This window comes from Pseudorca crassidens, chromosome X (assembly GCF_039906515.1).
Source record: "Pseudorca crassidens isolate mPseCra1 chromosome X, mPseCra1.hap1, whole genome shotgun sequence".
NCBI lineage: Eukaryota > Metazoa > Chordata > Mammalia > Artiodactyla > Delphinidae > Pseudorca > Pseudorca crassidens.
The window spans coordinates 113616271-113635677 of record NC_090317.1 but is presented as its reverse complement, the minus strand read 5'-3'; the positions used below and the strand labels follow the sequence as shown (position 1 = coordinate 113635677).

At 43.3% G+C, this 19407-nt stretch overlaps 1 protein-coding gene and 1 pseudogene across 1 annotated transcript in view; both read right to left on the bottom strand.

The window, feature by feature from the left end:
- Positions 1-19303, bottom strand: part of APOO (apolipoprotein O) — a 58204-nt gene extending 38901 nt beyond the window's left edge. Inside the window, exon 1 of the mRNA XM_067722401.1 lies at positions 19061-19303. Coding sequence (XP_067578502.1) covers positions 19061-19069 — 9 coding nt within the window. The 5' untranslated portion in view covers positions 19070-19303. The remainder of the gene's footprint in view (positions 1-19060) is intronic.
- LOC137217280 (peptidyl-prolyl cis-trans isomerase A-like) lies at positions 1895-3728 on the bottom strand (annotated as a pseudogene).
- Positions 19304-19407: the final 104 nt, after the last annotated feature.

The following is a 19407-nucleotide window of genomic DNA, read 5'->3' as shown; positions in this document are numbered from 1 at the left end:
TGGCAGGCGCATTCCTAACCACTGCGCCACCAGGGTAGTCCCCAGATACCTTTTTGAGTTAGTGTTTTTGTTTCCTTTTGATATATTCCTGGAAGTGGAATTGCTGGATCATATGGTAGGTCTATTTTTAATTTTTTTTGAAGAACCTCCATACTGTTTTCCATGGTAGCCGCACCAATTTACAATTCTATCAGCAGCGCACAAGGGTTCCCTTTTCTCCATATCCATGCCAGCATTCATCTCGTCTTTTCTTTTTTAACATATATATTTATCTACTTATTTTATTATTTATTTTTGGCTGTGTCGGGTCTCAGCTGCAGCATGCAGGATCTTCGTTGCGGTGCACAGGCTCTTTGTTGCGGGGCGTGGGCTTCTCTCTAGTTGTGGCATGCAGGTTTTCTCTCTCTAGTTGTGGCTCTCAGGCTCCAGTGTGTGGGCTCCGTAGTTTGCAGCATGCATGCACAGTAGTTGCGGCGCGTGGGCTCAGTTGCCCCACAGCATGAGGGATCTTAGTTCCCTGACCAGGGATCGAACCCATGTCCCCACATTGGAAGGCAGATTCTTAACCACTGGACCACCAGGGAAGTCCCTCATCTCTTGTCTTTTTGATGATGGCCATTATAACAGAGGTGAGGTGGTATGTCATGGTGGTTTTTCTTTTTAAAGAAGGTGTTGCGGGTAGGAGTTTATTAATTTATTTATTTTTGCTGTGTTGCGTCTTTGTTTCTGTGAGAGGGCTTTCTCTAGTTGTGGCAAGCGGGGGCCACTCTTCATCGCAGTGCGCAGGTCTCTCTCACTATGGCGGCCTCTCTTGTTGCAGAGCACAGGCTCCAGACGCGCAGGCTCAGCTGTTGTTGCTCACGGGCCCAGTTGCTCCGCGCCATGTGGGATCCTCCCAGACCAGGGCTCGAACCCGTGTCCCCTGCAATAGCAGGCAGATTCTCAACCACTGCGCCACCAGGGAAGCCCCACGGTGGTTTTAATTTGCATTTTCCAAAAGACTTGTGATGTTGAGCATCTTTTCATGTACCTTCTGGCCTTTTGTATATCTTATTTGGAGAAATGTCTACTCAGGTCCTTTGCCCATTTTTTAATTGGGTTATTTTTTGTTTGTTTTTTGCTATTGAGTTGTATGTGTTCTTTATATACTTTACATATTAACCCCTTATCAGATATATGGTGTGCAAATATTTTTTTCCTGTTCTGTAGGTTGTCTTTTCGCTTTGTTGATGGTTTCTTTTGCTGTGCAGAGGTTTTTCAGTTTGATGTAGTCTCACCTGTTTATTTTTTATTTTGCTGCTTGTACTTTAGGTGTCATTAATTTCTACTTTATTTTTCCCTCTTGTCCATTTTTCTAGTTTTAATATTATGCTAAGACTGCCTTTTTATTGCCCAAGTTGTTTTCTTCATCTCCCTCTTCTCCTGTTAGTCACTCCCATTCCACAGCAAGAATTGTGGCCACAAGGGTGGTAGCACTCAAGAAAGGTCCCTCTTGCAGTTGCCCTTTCCATTTCCTGCAAGCCCTCAACAAACAAAGCAAACAAAAACCAAACATAAAACAAACCTCATCCCCAGAGACTTGGGAGATCCAGAGATTAACACTCCCCAGGGCCACAATTCTCTCTGCAGAGGTATGCTTCAGGGTTTATCAATCTCAGCACTGTTGACATTTTGAGCTGGATCATCCTTTGTTGGGAGGCTGTCCTGTGCACTGTAGGAGGCTTAGCAGCATCCCTGGCCTCTACCCACTAGATGCCACTGCCAACCACTCCCAGCCATAAGTCAAAAATGTGTCTAGACATTGTCAAAAGTCTCCTGTGGAAAAAAAAAAAAAAAAGTCTCCTGTGGGGCATCCTCTCGCCTTGAGAAGCACCAATTTACATGAATAATTATTATTTTCTGATATCTCTCACCATCTAGATTTTTTTTTAAGATAAAACACAAGTCAAATTTATTGTTAGATTTGTCCACAGTCAGCAGTGGTGATCTTCTTGCTGGTCTTGCCATTCCTGAACCCAAAGCGCTCCATGGCTTCCACAATATTCATGCCCTCTTCCACCTTGCCAAAGACCACATGCTTGCCATCCAACCACTCAGTCCTGGCAGTGCAAATGAAAAACTGGGAACCGTTTGTGTTGGGGCCAGCATTTGCCATGGACAAGATGCCAGGACCCGTATGCTTCAGGAGGAAATTCTCATCAGCAAATTTCTCCCCATAGATGGACTTGCCACCAGTGCCATTATGGCATGTGAAGTCACCACCCTGGCACAGAAATCCCAGAATTATTCTGTGAAAGCAGGAACCTTTATAACCAAAGCCTTTCTCCCCAGTGCTCAGAGCATGAAAGTTTTCTGCCGTCTTTGAACTTTGTCTGCAAACAGCTCCAATCTATTAACATAGCTTTATGGATTGGATGAGCAGTCACTTCTTGGTTTCCAGGCCCTTTACCTCGAAGGAGACACGGCCCAAGGGCTCACAATCGATGGCAATGTCAAAGAACACGGTAGGGGGCTTCCCTGGTGGCGCAGTGGTTGAGAGTCCGCCTGCCGATGCAGGGGACACGGGTTTGTGCCCCGGTCCGGGAAGATCCCACATGCCGTGGAACGGCTGGGCCCGTGAGCCATGGCCGCTGAGCCTGCGCGTCCGGAGCCTGTGCTCCGCAACAGGAGACGCCACAGCAGTGAGAGGCCCATGTACCGCAAAAAAAAAAAAAAAAAAAAGAACACGGTAGGGCCGACCATGGTTGGGCTGCGTGGGAGGTTCTGGGGTTACGGCGTCTGCAAATCAGCCACCATCTAGATTTTAAGATCTGTGGCCTTAAACCTAATACACAGTGATAGAAATCAGAATAGTCGATGCCTGGGAGGTGAAGTTTGCATGGGGTAGACTTACTAAGAAGGGGGCACAAGGGAACTTTCTGCAGTGACAGAAATGATCTATATCTTCATTGGGTGTGAGTTACAGAAGGTGTATACACTTGTCAAAACTCAAATTGTTGCACGATCTGTACAACGTACAATCTGTGCATCTCACTGTATGTAAATTACATGTCAAAAAAAATCCACACACACCTAAACCATGTTAAGTTTATGCCAAAATATGGGTGGGAACTGCAGGTCAAGGGTCATTCTTAGGAAGGAGTCAGCCATACACCTGACCATGGTAAGGATCTAGGTGGTACTGACCTGTGCAATGGAAACTCACAGGAAGAGCCTGGGTAAAAGATCCACAGGCAGACAAGCCTGACACTGATGCACTACCCAGCATCTTGGGTGGTTCACTTTCTTTTTTGGCATCAAAGAGGCTCCTCATAGTGAGAGACTACCCCATCCTGCCTTGACCAGATGTTATCACAAACGGGGATTTCTCAATGCCGAGTCCCTACTGGTTGGCTATCATAATTTGTTACAGCTCATATTGATTATACAGGCTAACCCATTCAGTATCAGAATTTAAGAAGTCTGTTAAAATGGGCAGAGATCACCCCAGGAAAGTGTGATGGCAATAAAGGGGGCAAAGAATCTTCTTCTTCAACCTTTTGTCTACCCAAGGAAGAAAAAGAACATGAATCTGGAAGTTAGATCTCCTGAAGAAAGATTTAACCAACTGGGTCATAATCACTAAAGCTCTAGCTTTATCACCTTTTCTCCCACGGGTACTCCTGTTGGGTTGCCTTGTGAGACACAAACACAAAGGCTTTCTCTCTCCATGAGGGGTCCTGACCCATTATGGTACAACCAGAATGAAAATACCTCCTGGGAAGTGAGATCTCCCCTGGACCTCTTCTGATGAGGGGCTGGAACCTCTAGACTGTGTGCACCCATGGCCTGAGCACTCACTGTCCCAAGTGACAGTCCTTGAGAATCCTTGTTTGCCAGGCTCACTCTCCACCCAGGGCAGATGGCTTGGCTCAGAAGCTGGGTACACATGCACCTTCCAAGAGCTGATTAAACATTCTCTACTATGGATTAGATGAGTTTGGCTTGCTAGATCAAAGTCAAGCCCACTCTGTTAAGAGCTGTACGTTCAATGAGTGCTAAGCTACAGCTACAGACTAACTAGATCCAAAGGCTGCATTGCTTTACATCCAGCCTATCCTCTGGAGTGTGCCCTTCAGTCACTAGATGCCCCTCCTGGAATTCAGCTAGGTGAGGGTCTTAAATTAAGGACCCAACGTATTGGCTTGTTTGAGGTTTTAAATATAGCTGTAAGAGACCCACAGTCATAGGGGAAACAGGTGAGTTGGTGACCCTGAGCTTTGCAAACCTCAGAGGGAGTGTCACCGAGTTCCCTGGCTCATGTGGTTAAAACACTCTTTCTTTCTGTCTGATTATATTCCCCAGCAAGATATCTTATATACTCTGCCTATCAAGGTATATTCTCCATCTTAGACCTTTGGACTCTCTTTGCTCTCAACTTTTGTTGAGTCCTCAGAGCGCTTAACTGTCAACGGAAACTGAGCACCAGGACTGGCAGTTGGTTGGATGGGGCCCTAACAAGAAGTGTTGTAAAGGAGTAGGTCACCACTGTCTAAAAGGCTTTTGCTTCTTACTCTCTCCACTGGAGCTCATCAAGGACTGATGAGAACAAAACAAATCTGGCTAGGAAAGCAGGGTTATGTATGATATAACAATTGGAAGCAGTCAACTAGAATTTTATTTCAAAAACAAATATTTATTACATACCTATTCCACATCAGGTACCATGCTAAACAGGACACAACACTTAAGCAGACATAGTCCCTACCCTTACAGAGTTTCTAGGAAGCTTATGAGTTTACTCAAAAAAAACTCAGGTTACAATTATTTATGTATTTATTTATTTATTTGCGGTACGCGGGCCTCTCACTGCTGTGGCCTCTCCCGTTGTGGAGCACGGGCTCTGGACGTGCAGGCTCAGTGGCCATGGCTCACAGGGCCAGCCGCTCCACGGCATGTGGGATCTTCCCGGACCGGGGCACGAACCCGTGTCTCCTGCATCGGCAGGCGGACTCTCAACCACTGCGCCATCAGGGAAGCCCCAGGTTACAACTTTAAAAAAAAAAATGTTTTTTAAGACTGAGGCATAAGATTGAGTTTAGCCTTCAGCTCTAGCAGCAAGGGCAGATTCTTGTACACAGTTAACTAAGATATGAATCGGGTGAGGTTACACTCAGATCATCATGGGTACCCAGAAGACTAAACTATCCTTGTTTTGCAAAAGAAGTGTACTGCTCAGAACTCTAGTTCCAGGACCACTTCCTGATTGTGTCCCAGTAAAACTGCTTCAAGGACAAATAAAACTCTCAAACTGAATAAGCCACCCTCAGAATTATTCAAGGATGCTCAGGAATGGTGGGGCTCAAAGCCCTGACAATTTGTTTTCTCTATCAACTTTATGGAAAACCCAGTATGTAGTCTCATTATTAAGAAGGGTATGCTTTTGGGCTTCCCTGGTGGCACAGTGGTTAAGAATCCGCCTGCCAATGCAGGGGACACGGGTTCAAGCCCTGGCCCGGGAAGATCCCACATGCCACAGAGCAACTAAGCCCGTGTGCCACAACTACTGAGCCTGCGCTCTAGAGCCCGTGAGTCACAAATACTGAAGCCCGCGTGCCTAGAGTCTGTGCTCCATAACGAGAAGCCACTGCAATGAGGAGCCCGCGCACTGCAAGGAAGAGTAGCCCCCGCTCGCCACAACTAGAGAAAGCCCTTAGGTTTTAAGCCCTTAGTGTGCAGCAACAACAACCCAACACAGCCAAAAATAAATAAACAAAAAAAGGGTACACTTTTATTCTCCCACAATTACAGATCTATTATTTTATTAGACCTTCCACTAAAAATATATACCAGTTTCCTAACACATTTTAAATCAACTATAATTCAGTAAAATAAATTTAAAATATATACATACATACACCAGTTTCCTTTTTGATAAAACGTAAGCTTCACTTTCCAGGACTGTGTAACATAAAAAGTTTCAGAATCACCTGGGGAGTTTTTTAGAATCACAGATTCCATTGCCTTCCCCCAGAGTATCTGACTCAGTAAACCTAAGAGAGTCCCAAGAATCTATTCCCATAATCAGCCAAGTTTAGAAAACCACTATTCTAAAAGCAGATGCTTGGGGAACAGTTATTCAACTTAAGTTTGTATAAACACTCAATCGTACTTACTTTTAAAAACATTTGAAAGAATGAAATGAAAACTGTCCTAAACATAAAAAGACACAGTGACTGGTCAACCAGTCTAGAGAAGTTATGGGATTTATTTACATTCAAGAAAATCTTTCCCATCTTAAACACAACACAAACAATACCCTCCACCCCTAATCCCCTTTCTAACTACCACCCTATTCTTCTATCTCCCTCCACTGACAAAATTATTTTAAAAAAAAGACTGGTTAGCAGGCAGAATAATGGATATCCTTAGCAAGCTGGGGAGTGACTGGAAGGGCCCTGAAGGCTTCTCGAGTGCAAGATATACCAGTATGGTCAGTTTGCAAAAATTCCTTGTGATCTGTGCACCTTCCTGTATGTATGTTATATGTCAACACAAAGTTAGAAAGATAGATTCTGCCTGCTTTCTCTGCTTTATTCCCTCCTCCCCTCACTACTCAAGATATCTAAAAGTGGCCTTCCCAAAGCCACCAATGGCCTCCCAGTAACTAAACTCCAATGGACATCTGGCACCTCAGTTGTACCCTGAAACTGGTGACCACTCCACCATCTTCAAAGTCTCTCTTCCTTTGGTTTCCAAGTTTCTACTCTAGCTCCATTCTATAAGCTTTGTAGGGCACTCCTTCCAGCTCTCTTTGGGCCTTCTCTTCCTCTGTCTGCCCATCTCTTCAAGGCTGACGAGTCAGAGTAGTACTTAACCAACCCTCTTCTCACTCCAGAGCAATTTCACTTAAATCTAACCCTTCGGGCTTCCCTGGTGGCGCAATGGTTGAGAGTCCGCCTGTCGATGCAGGGGACACGGGTTCGTGCCCCGGTCCGGGAAGATCCCACATGCCGCAGAGCGGCTGGGCCCGTGAGCCATGGCCGCTGAGCCTGCGTGTCTGGAGTCTGTGCTCCGCAACGGGAGAGGCCACAACAGTAAGAGGGCCGCGTATCGCAAAAAAAAAGAAAAAAAAAAAAATCTAACTCTTCAACTCCTGCCCTATGCTATTGATACCCAAATCAGTATTCCCAGGCCTGGCCACTCCCTAAGGCTCAGGCTTGTGTGTCTAACTCCCCATGGACATCTTCACCAGGTTTTTCAATTGCTACCTCATAATGAATTCTCTTTCTCCAAAAACCTCTTTTTCTCTGGGTTTCCCTACCTCATTTAATAGCCTCACAAGCCACACAAAGGACATCAAAGCAACTCTTTAACGAAACAATGAAAATAGACTTCAAAGACAATAAGATGTGGTCGCTGCCTCCACAATCTAATAAAGCGGATAAACGAATAATTACACCACTTGTAATAAGTGCATTACCAGAAAAAGGACAGGAGTAACACAGAAAAAGGAATAATGTACCACGACTGGAAATTCTGGGAAACAACTGTAGACAGAAGCAGAATCAACAAAGTTTATGCGTTTCTGCCTGCCTTCCTCCCTTTCTTTTTTTTTTTTTTTTTTTTTTTTTCCCATGTGGCGGAGCACAGGCTCCGGACACACAGGCTCAGCGGCCATGGCTCACAGGCCCAGCCACTCCGCGGCATGTGGGATCTTCCCAGACCGGGTCACGATCCTGCATCCCCTGCATCGGCAGGCGGACTCTCAACCACTGCGCCACCAGGGAAGCCCCTTCCTTTCTGTTTTAAGCAAAGTCACCCAACAGATTGATGTAAAGACTCAGCGTCACTAGGAACAGCCTCTGTAAAGAGCAGTAACAAAAGAAACAAAGGTCTGGAACATGAGGATGATTTCTGACACACTACAATCTTTTCAGCTATACTCATAAGTAGCTACAATCTCTAGATGGAGCAAATATAGGCAACCATAAACCATGACTGCTACATATCAACATTCTCAATCCACAAGTTCCCTTTTAATATCAAGATCAGATGAGGTGGGACTTCCCTGGTGGCACAATGGTTAAGAATCCACCTGCCAATGCAGGGGACACGGGTTCGAGCCCTGGTCTGGGAAGATCACACATGCTGTGGAGCAACTAAGTCCGTGTGCCACAACTACTGAGCCTGCACTCTAGAGCCCGCGAGCCACAACTACTGGGCCCGCGTGCTACAACTACTGAAGCCCAAGCACCTAGAGCCCGTGCTCTGCAACAAGGGAAGCCACCGCAATGAGAAGCCCGTGCACCACAACGAAGAGTGGCCCCCACTCACCACAACTAGAGAAAGCCCGTGCGCAGCAACAAAGACCCGATGCAGCCAAAAATAAATGAATAAAATAAATTTTTTAATTATGAAAAAATAAAATAAGATATTCCTCTATTTACAGGAAATGAGACACATTATGTATTTTTTCCCTAAATGTTACACTGCTTCTTTGATCTTCAATCAATCTTTTCTGCAAAAATTTCCATCTGAAAGCATTTTTCATTTAAAAACAAAATGCTTTTAATCTGATTCTTTTCAGTTGTTTAAGAGGTAAAAATCTGATAGGGATTGTTAAACGTCTATGAAAAGTGACAATACTTTTGAGATTATTCTTCTTCTAAAAAAAGAACATAAAACAAAAAATAAATTATGTAAAAGAATTTAGGGTAAAACAAAATGATGAAAACAATCAACAATTTTGCCCACATCAGCCTGCATTGCTGTCCTTAGTAATGTGTCACAAACTGAATTAATAAAGAGAAACTAAATGAGTCCATAATCTCCAAAGATCAAAAGAATATGCCTCCCCCCAGAGTGAGCATTCAGTACAGTTCCTACATTTTATACAGCAATCCTTTCTAATCTGTAGGGCCATACACCAAACTGGTAACAGAGGCTTTCTCTGAGAAGAGAATTAGAGGGAAGCAGATGATGGGAACCATATAATTATCATAACTGTACTGTTTGACTTTTTACAAGTTATTTCAGCATTACTTATACAATTTTTAAAATAGGTATTTTCTTACCTCATACCCCTCAGGATGGCCACTATCAAAAATACAGAAAATAACAAGTGTTGGAGAAGATACAGAGAAACTGGAACCCTTGTGCACTGTTGGTGGGATTATAAAATGGTGCAATCACTAAGGAAAACAATATGGAGGTTCTGTAAAAAATTAAAAATAGAATTACCATATGATTCAGCAACTCCCCTTTTGGGTATACATCCAAAAGAATTGAAAGCAGGGTCTCAGGGATGTATCTGCACACCCCTGTTCATAGCAGCATTATTCACAACAGCCAAAAGGTGAAAAGTCACCCAAGTGTCCATGGACAGATGCATGGATAAATAAAATGTATATACATACAATGAAATATTATATAGAACCTCGAGGATATTATGTTAAGAGAAATAAGTCAGCTCACAAAAGACAAATACTGTATGATTTCATCTATATGAAGTGTCTAAAGTAGTCAAATTCATAGAAACAGAAAGCAGACTGGTGGTTACCAGAAGCTGTGGGGGAGGAGAAAATGGGGAGGAGAAAATGGGAGTTTTTGTTTAATGGGTACAGAGTTTCAGTTTGGCAACATGAAAAAGTTCTGGATATCTTTTCCACAACAATGTGAATATATGTAACACAACTGATCTGTACACTTAAAAATGGTTAAGACGGTAAATTTTATGTTATGTGGGTTTTATCAGCATAATTTAAAACTAGGGAACTTAAAAAAAAATGCAACCAGAAAAAAAAAAATAAACAGTATGCCTCCTCCTCCTCAAAAATAAGTATTTTCTCTCCAAAGCAGTAACCTTGATGGATCATACCAGAACCCACTGTAACTATTTATACAACAAATTAATAAAGGAAATTTACTTTTAATATGTGATCATACAGCTTCCATTTCTAAATGCCTTCACATCAAATTTTAAGCCTGTAAGAAAATCAGTCTCAATATATTCGAAATAAAAGCAGATTAGAAAATGAAATAAATTAAATTGTTTTAAAAAGAGGGGGGAGGATTTGTGAGGTTTTTGAAAATGTTAAACTGAGGAGGTCTATTTAAGTATGCCCAGAAATGAGTCTGAAAACGATGTTAACAATGGTTATCTACAGGTGGTAGGATTAAGGGTGATTCTTCAGTATTAACTGAATTTCCTGAAGTTTTTGCAATGAATATTAATTTGCTTTGTAACATGCAAGAAACAAAAATAGCTGGCTCCTGAGGATATTCTAAAGAATCTGTCAGAGAGTATGATGATAACTCCAAATGAAAAAGGACAAAATGTTTTGATCAGGGATGATATTCTGGAACAAATATATTGATCAGTGATGGCGTGTTTGGAAGAGATGTATTGACAAGATAATTAAATCTGTCCTCTCAATAACGACTGTTTTGACAGGCACTCATTTGGATGTATAAATCTGGGAGCACTTACACTTCAACAACAACAAGACAAACCACAATCATTTTAATCTGTTTCATAGTGAATGGATTATGAAGCCAATATTTTAAGAGTTCAGACTTTAACCAACAAAAAGAAAAACTGTCTTCCAACTATGACAAACATAGAACTATCTTATGATAAACTTTCAATTCTGTAATTCTGTACTGTGGTAACTGATATTTCCTAGTTCTTCCTCATCCAGTATAAACACACTGTGGTCTAAAGAGATAAGTGAAGAAAAAAAACCAAGGCTGTTTTCAAGATTAACATTATCTTTTTTTTTTTTTAAGAGAAAACCAGCTTCTATTTTATCTTTGGAGGGCAGAATTCACCCAAAATTAGGTCAACAAAGCAAAGCAAGTATGTTTCATTTGCAATTGTTTTACCTTTAAAAATAATCATTGGATTTTGTTAAATTCATGCAAAAAAATAATAAACTTGTCTGATAAACAGGAAGGAAATGTCAGAGCCAAAGAGTGAGATAATTGTTCGTTCAGGCAGGTTTTGAGTCATCTGGTTGGGCTGTACTGGTTTCACAGTCTTGGAACACAGATGACACATAATTTACCATGTTGCAAATTTATTTTGAACTTCCTCATTCAGACAGAAACTTAACAGTGCTTACCTAAAACTCCAAAAAATATATATATTTCTTTTCTCTTTTGGAATGGCATCCCAAGATCCATTCAATCTTTAATGAGTTAAGGAAATATGGGCAGGAAAAAAAGTCACAGAGGAACATTTACTTCAAGATTTGCCTTTCAAATGCTTCTACATTTTCAAACAACTAAAAAAAATTCCATTTTCTAAGAGGTAGAGGTATTCTGTCAAAGTAAAGTCTATCTAGACCCAAGTTTCGTTTCCTAATAGACCGCTGTGTGCACAGAGAATGCCGAACTCACTGACAACAAACTGCCTTCAACCTCATCTCAGTTATTCACAGGCTTTTCCTTCTTTAAGGAAAAGGAAACTACAACATTCTTTTGGAAAAAAAATCATGGGCAAGGCTCAATTCAGCTGATGACAATCTGGATTCATAATGAAAATCTCTGTGAAAATAAGGAACAAAAACAAGAGAAGTCAATATTTGGACTAAACACAGCAATTTTTAACAGTGCTCCCGGAAGATGTGACTCCACACACAGGCTCAGTCAATATTTGCCAAGTGAGGTAAGTCATCAACAAACGATTTAGGAAACTTGTTTGAGTCCCTGTATCACTTGGTTCTTACTCACTCACCAGTTTAACCCATGTCATAATACGACACACGAAGCAGCACCTCTAATGGGAGAGGAGATTCATTTCAGCAAGCACAAAGAAAAGCAGGCTGTTATTTCACAAGGACTGACGTCTATGGAATGGGGGAAAAAACAAAAATGAACCTTTATTATTTTCATATATCCTATTTAAAAAGACTGTTCAAAGGAATGAATAGGAACATCTGAAAAAAAGAAACCACTGGGTATTGCTCCCAACTAAAGCAATGAACATGCACTTGTGAACCTATCTCTAGCTCCCACAGAGGGCTCCTCATCCTCACCCAAGCAAACAAAGACGTCCTTAAGTTGGAGCCAGTGTGGGCTTTGAACAAAACACGCTGCATTGCTTCAAAGACTTAGAAAGAAGTAGGAAGACAAAGCGTGACTGTATTTAAAGTGCCTTTAAAACAATATTCATTCAAAATACAACTTACTGTCTATAATGGCATTATCATGAAAATATAGCTTAAGATTCAAAGTTATAGGCTCTCGGCATAATGAAAACTCTACAACCCTTGCTCTAAATTCTTCCTTCTACAAGTTTTAGTGTACAATGAACACAAGTTTTAAAACCCACTAAATTAAGAAACTGGCACTGTTCCAGTTTTCTAATAAAACTGGCATAAGGCCATGCAAAAATCAGGAAAAACTCAGCAAAAGTGAAAAACAAATAGCTTCCAAATTCTAAAGTATACCTCTAGACTGAGTTTTTTTTTCCCCTGAAAATATCCACATAAAGTTTCATGCTGTATGCACTAACCATAAATTTCCGCTTAAGCATTACTGGGGAAAATTAACTGATACAAACTATAATTCCTCAAGGAGAATTCCCTCGGAGATGTTTTAACTGTAAGGGCAAAAAATCTTTATTATCTTTCAAAATATGTGACATTTAAAATAATATTCAAGTAAAATAAACTTACAGTACTTTTCCAATTTGCGGATGATTTTCCTTTTCCAGTTATCAGTGTAATTCTCCCCTTAGTTTGTACTAGTAACATACTATTCACGATAAGAAAATTAATTTCAGGACTTCCCTGATGGCATGGTGGTTAAGAATCCGCCCGCCAATGCAGGGGACATGGGTTCGAGCCCTGGTCTGGGAAGATCCCACGTGTCGTGGAGCAACTAAGCCCGTGCACCACAACTACTGAAGCCCACACTCTAAAGCCCACAAGCCACAACTACTGAGCCCGTGTGCCACAACTACTGACGCCCGCGTGCTCTAGAGCCCGTGGGCCGCAACTACTGAAGCCCGTGCGCTCTAGGGCCTGCATGCCACAACTACCGAGCCCGTGTGCTGCAACTACTGAAGCCTGCACGCCTAGAGCCCGTGCTCCGCCACAAGAAGCCATCAAGCCACTGCAATGAGAAGCCCGCGCACCGCAACAAAGAGCAGCCCCTGCTCGACGCAACTAGAGAAAGCCTGTGCTCACCAAGGAAGACCCAACGCAGCCAAAAAAAAAAAAAAAGAAAATTTAATTCAGAAAGATAGGCAATAAAGGCATTACATCAAGACCAAAGAGCCACAATAGGTAATAATGCCTTATAGCCAAGGATACGGTCACCTCAGGCTCCTATGAGCAGTGAGCTCTGAACGAAGCTCACATTTCCGTCCTTCAGGAAGGAAGTGATGCCGACCAGCTTTCACTAGGCCATCTTTTGGCCCTTGAAGCATCTGATGATTCCTCCATCTCCAGCCCACATCTCTCTCAGGAAAACTACTCACTCCTGGATTCCATGTCAACTGATTACCACCTCTTAATGTCCACAGATACTTCTCCAAGTCCAACCTATTCAAAAGCAAGTTATCACCTCCCTGCAAACCGAACTCAGCCTTCTTCCACTTTCCCATCTCAATCAACAGTTCTAAGAGCCACTCAACTTTCCAAGCCAAAAGCCTGGGCAGCATCCTTAAATTCTCCTTCTCCCAACTCTGCCACATCCAATGAACTACCAAGATTTGACACTAAAAAATACTTTTGGAAAGTCCCAAGACTGTGCACCACCATAACACTACCGTAGCAGCCTCCTACAAGACGTCAACTAAAAGTTATTAATAGCTCACATTTACAGAGAACTTACTTTGTACCAAACACTGTGCTAAACTTTGGGTCTGAGTTAATTTAATCCACGCAACAATTTAAGGTTGGTACTAGTCTTTTTTTTTTACATCTTTATTGGAGTATAATTGCTTTACAATGGTGTGTTAGTTTCTGCTTTATAACAAAGTGAATCAGTTATACATATACATATGTTCCCATATCTCTTCCCTCTTGCATCTCCCTCCCTCCCACCCTCCCTACCCACCCCTCCAGGCGGTGATCTCCCTGTGCTATGTGGCTGCTTCCGGTACTAGTCTTATCCTTGTTTTATAGATGAGGACACAGCTACAGAGTGGCTACAGAGACACTTTAGTGTCTCACCCTAGGTAACACGGTTTTAACTTGGCACTGAACTCTCACTTCTGTGTCCTTGCATGAGCTTTTCTGCTCTGCTTGGAAGGCCCTTTCAACCATGTCTGCTCAGCTTCAAAGGCATGTTCTCCTCTATCAAGTCTCCTGATGCCCCCTGCTGGTGCTTGTTCCTCTAAGTCAGTAGTTCTCAAGGTTGGCTACATGCCCTATATGCCCTATAAACTAGATGCCTAAATGTCAACCCCAGAGATTCTGATAGCACTGGTCTGGGTGCAGTCTGGGCACAGGGACATATAAAAGCAACCCAGGTGGGTCTAATACGCAGGCAAGGTTCAGACCTACTGCTCTACATTTCCCCAACCCTTTTACATCAGAGCACTTATCCCACTGCATCTGAATGAACTGTTCCTGTCTGTGCCACTAATTACATTGTGAGCTCCTGAAACCCAAGTTTCACAGTCATCTGGGGGGCTTTCTCAAAACTAGAGATTCCTGGACCTCACTTAAAAACTAAATCCGACCCATGGTCAGGGCCTTGGAAACTGTCTCACAAATAATTCTGATATGTGGCCAAATTGGGGGACTCTCTCCTAGGTAAAAAATGGGTCTTTTCATTTATACCTGCCAAGGTACCGCAAAGTGCCCAGCCCATAGATGAACTGTGATAAACATTTGTGCAACAAATGAAATCTAGTAACATGAATCTGAAGACTGGGTGTATGTAGTCAGTATTCAAGCTTCTTGCAGCAGCACCTGGAAAAGCTGCTTCCTGCAATAGAATGCAAACACTGGGCAGCTTTTCAAATGTGTTTTGTGATCCACCAGTGCCCCCTACTGACTTGAAGATGGACAGCTAAATCAAAACAATGGTTAAAACAAATATTTTAATTGTATATGCATATTACTAGCCACACAAACTGTACTTTTTCCACCAACAACTATACTATTAACTCTTCTGCCCTCCAGTCCTAGTTGACCCAAGCTGATCAAGCCCTACCATGTGCTCAGCCCCACTCCCGGGCTGCGATCATGAAAGACGGCCAGTAGCAGTTCTCAGCAGCGCCCTCAAAGCCTCTCACTTATCTTTTTTGTTCTTTGGTCAATGCCTCTTCCAAATCCCACCACACTCATAAAATCTCTCACCTGGAAAACACAAGAAACCATTCATCTACCAGTTTGCCTCAGTTCTTACTATTCATATTACTATGACAGGAGACGAGCAGCATCTACATCACCCAGGAGCTTGTTAGAAAATGAGGACTCTGAGGCCCCCACCCAGACCTCCTGGATCAGAATCTGCATTTTAACAAGAGTCGCATGCACATGAAAGCTTCAGAAGCACTGGTCCTCACCTACTAGACCTGACACCGCCATTTTATGACAAATAATTTTCTAAGTAACTCTTGCTATCTTGAAGTAAAATTCATCACCCACCTACATACATAAGTCCAAAAAAAAAAGAGACCCATATATTAATTTGACGGTAACACAATGGAGAACAAAAAGGAGAGACTTATAAGCGTTATATTTCAGCATATGAATGTTCAACACAACTAAATTAAAGATGTGAAGTTTCCAACCAAGTTTCTAAAACACGCTCGAGGCAGGTGATACCATCCAGATGAGAACCACTAGTCTACAATTACTGCCATCCTTCGCTCCCTTCCATCTCACAGGTGGAAGGGACTATCTCTCCTCCTTTTCAAAGCTAAGGAATTCTCTTTTATAAAAGTTCCCTCCCTACATTCCTCCCGAGGCCATAAACGTTGCCAAATCTTGAATACTGGAACAACCACAAAACAACTCTAGAATCTTGACCAAACATGTCCCTCTAGTTACTATATTCTCCCTCCTTCCCTTGACAGTCAAGCTTATAAATCCCATTTACTCATATTTCAGCTACCAACCCATATTAATCTAGCTTTCACTTCCATCAGTAAACCTACATGTATAAACATTGTGAAAGCCTTCCAACCAAATTGCCCAAAACAGTGAACACTTCTCCAAACCCATCTAACTCATCTTTCTGTAATAGACATTGTCGTTGCACATCTAGTCTCCACTCCCCCACTGTGTTCATGGATTCATTTCTCTCCCAGGTGATTAATGTAGTGATCCCATTCTGAGCTGATCCTGTTTAGTCTAAGCCAATCAGGGCATGGCATTCCCCTGGCACTGGCTATTGGGTCAGGGGCGCTGGTCCAATCAGACTGAAGAGTGTAATCCAAGTCTGGGAATTTTGCCGTCTCTCTTTCTCTTGCTCTAGTGGATGGGAAAGCATGTGTTACTGGCCGTCATCTTGCAACCATAAGGGGAACCAATCTTACTTCGGAAAGCCAAGAAAAGAGATGGGGACCTTGAGGACATCGTTGACCCACCAGAGTCCACCCTTCCTCTGGACTTTGTGAGATAATTTTCCTTACTATTTAAGCAATTGGGTTTCCCCAACTGGAAGCACCCTAACAAAGCCTGTCCTTGAAACTTTCCTCCCTTAATTTTCTAAACATCACTCTTGTGCTCCTACTTCTACTTATCAAAAGTTGCTTCTCGAAAATCTCTGGCCTCCCCTCTTCCTCCTCCTTACATTTTGGTATCCACCAAGGTCTGTCGTGAGTTTTTCTACTCAAAGCACACATTTCAACAATTTCAGCTCCCTTTAGCTTTCCCTTGATACAGCACAGCTGAGCTACTGGCACTTCCTCAATGGAGTACCACTGCTGCTGTTCCCCAGCTCATCCACCTGAGGAACTCCTGTCTCTCAAAACTTGTCTCCCCTGAAGTCCCCAGGGGTTCCTTGCCTTTTTTGTGCCATAGACCTCTTTGGCAGTCTGGTGAGCCCTATGGACCCCTTCTCAAAATAATGCTTCTAATTGCATAAATGTCAATTATAGTGCAATATAATTGTTTTTAAGACCCAAAATCTGATACAGTAATATGTGCTTCTTTATTAGCTCATTAATACTAAAAAGACCTAGTAGTGAGTCATAACTACTATAACTTTGATGTAGTGATGAGCATAAATGATATTTGGAGATCTGCAACAACTGTAATGTGACATGAAAATGTCTGTGACATGCACTGGTCCTGTTAACTTCGACTGGTGACAGGTACTGCTAATACTACTGTAGTTTGTTGCTGTAGTAGCTTATTAAATGAATTGCTCCCAATCAACCACATGTCCTCACATCCATGCTCTGTGTAGTCCCCCACCACATTGATTCTAGGCTTGGTCATATGACTCATTATGACACCAACAAATGTGGTGCAAGCAGGTGTTTAGCATCAGGACTAGCCTTCTTGGAACCCAGTAACCATGTTAGGAAGCCCAAGATGGCCACACTGAGGGGCCCTAGACCCACAGATATGGTATTAAGTCCACCTCATAGTCTAGCACCAGCTGAATTCAGCCTCTGGGAGATGCCAGCAGAACTGCCCAGCCAACCTATAGATGGTGAGAAATAATAAATCATTGTTGTTTTAAGGTCGTTATCTGGAAATAGATAACAAACAGTTACCTACATTCATAACTGAAGGAAATGCTAAACTGCAGTGAAAGATTAGTGAAAAAGAGCATTTTTCCCCTCAGAGTTCAGGGACCTCCTGAATGCTATTCACAGACCCTCTGAAGGGCCAATAACCACAAACCCCTGGTAAGACAGATTCCTGCTCTTTTTACTACCACAGTACATTGATAGCCATATAAACTGATCACAGCATATCCTTTGCTGTTCCAACCTTAAAGCTGCGCCAAGCTCCTAGCACATAATAGATGTTCAACAAAAATTTATCAAATGAACCAAGTTTCTTACGGGATCTGTTGTCCTAACTAAACGGTGAGCTGCCTGAAAACAAAATCAAAGCAAATACTTGGATGTCACTTCTATGTGCCAGGACCTCTTCCAAGTGCTTAACACATACTAACTTATTCCTTATAACAACCCCAAGAGGTAGATGTTATTTCCCCAACTTCACCAATGGGAAAACAGGCTCAGAGAGGTTAAGTGACTTGTCCAAGGTGACACAGCTAGAAAGTGGCAATGCCAGGACTGGATGGCCAAATCCATGTTCTGATTTTATTGTCTGTCCTAATGCACCCAAAGCACATTGCAGAAGCTCAATAAGACTTTTAAATGAGTAGGGCAATTCTGAGATTTCATTAGCAATATTTTATGGGTGCACTGCTTCTTCAAGACTCGATTTGTAGACTCCTTTCTAGTAGCCTGTGATTTGTTTTTCATGATAGAAAATATCATTTACTTTTTTTAAAACTAGGAGAATAACACCTTCATGTGTACAGATTTTCGAAACAGTCTTCCCTGTAAAAGTGTATTTCTTTCAAAGGACACGAGTTCATAGAATGTAAAGAAGGGAGCTGACCTATCCATACTATATACTGTTCACTGGAAATGGCAGAGAAGTTCCAACTTCTCTCTCTCACCCAGCCATTCCCATGCCAGCCTCCCCGACCTCCTGCAGCAGCTTCTCTGAAGGTGACCCTCCCTCATTCATACACCAGGTTCTGAAACCTGACCTTGTCAGGCAACCAGAACCGAACCCCGCAGTGCCCTGAGGTGGCCTAACCCTACTCACGAACCCAAGAGGGCACCAAACGGAGGGTGGATACTTTGTACTTTAATTTTTTAAGTGTTTTATTCACGAAAGCACAACCCAAAGGGCCCCACCCACCCACCCCCGGGTCTCACGCCTCAGTCCGGCAGCGCCTCGCTCCAAGCGGACCGCTGAATGAACTGCGGGGCCGGGACGCAGCCGGCCCGGAGGCGGGAAAAACCTCGGGGCGAGCCGGGCCTGGTCCCCGGAGAGGCCCACTAGAGCGCGGGGGGGGGGGGGGGTCCGGGAGGCCGGGAAGGGGCGGTGACAGCTGTGACCCGGCTCCACTCTCTCACCTTGAACATGTCTCTGGCAGCGGCGTCTCCGGCGGGGGTCACCCGGCCTTGACCCCGCCCACTACAGAGAGGTGGCTACGGCGGCCGGCTAGGGCCCGATTCCTCCGACGCAAACGGGCCGCGGTGCGGGTGACGACCGTACAGCCAATTCGATCCGGCCAAGGCTTAGCTAGGAAGCCTCGGCTGGAAACCGCGACGTTGAGCTGCAGCGCGTCGCGCCTCGAGCGGCGAGCGAACGCAAGCCCCGCCTCTCAGAGGCTCCACCCCTGCGCCGGCGGTTGCTAGGCGGCGGGAAAGCGCCACCTCAGTGTGGGCGGCACGCGGGGGTGAAAGGAGGGAGGTCCCGG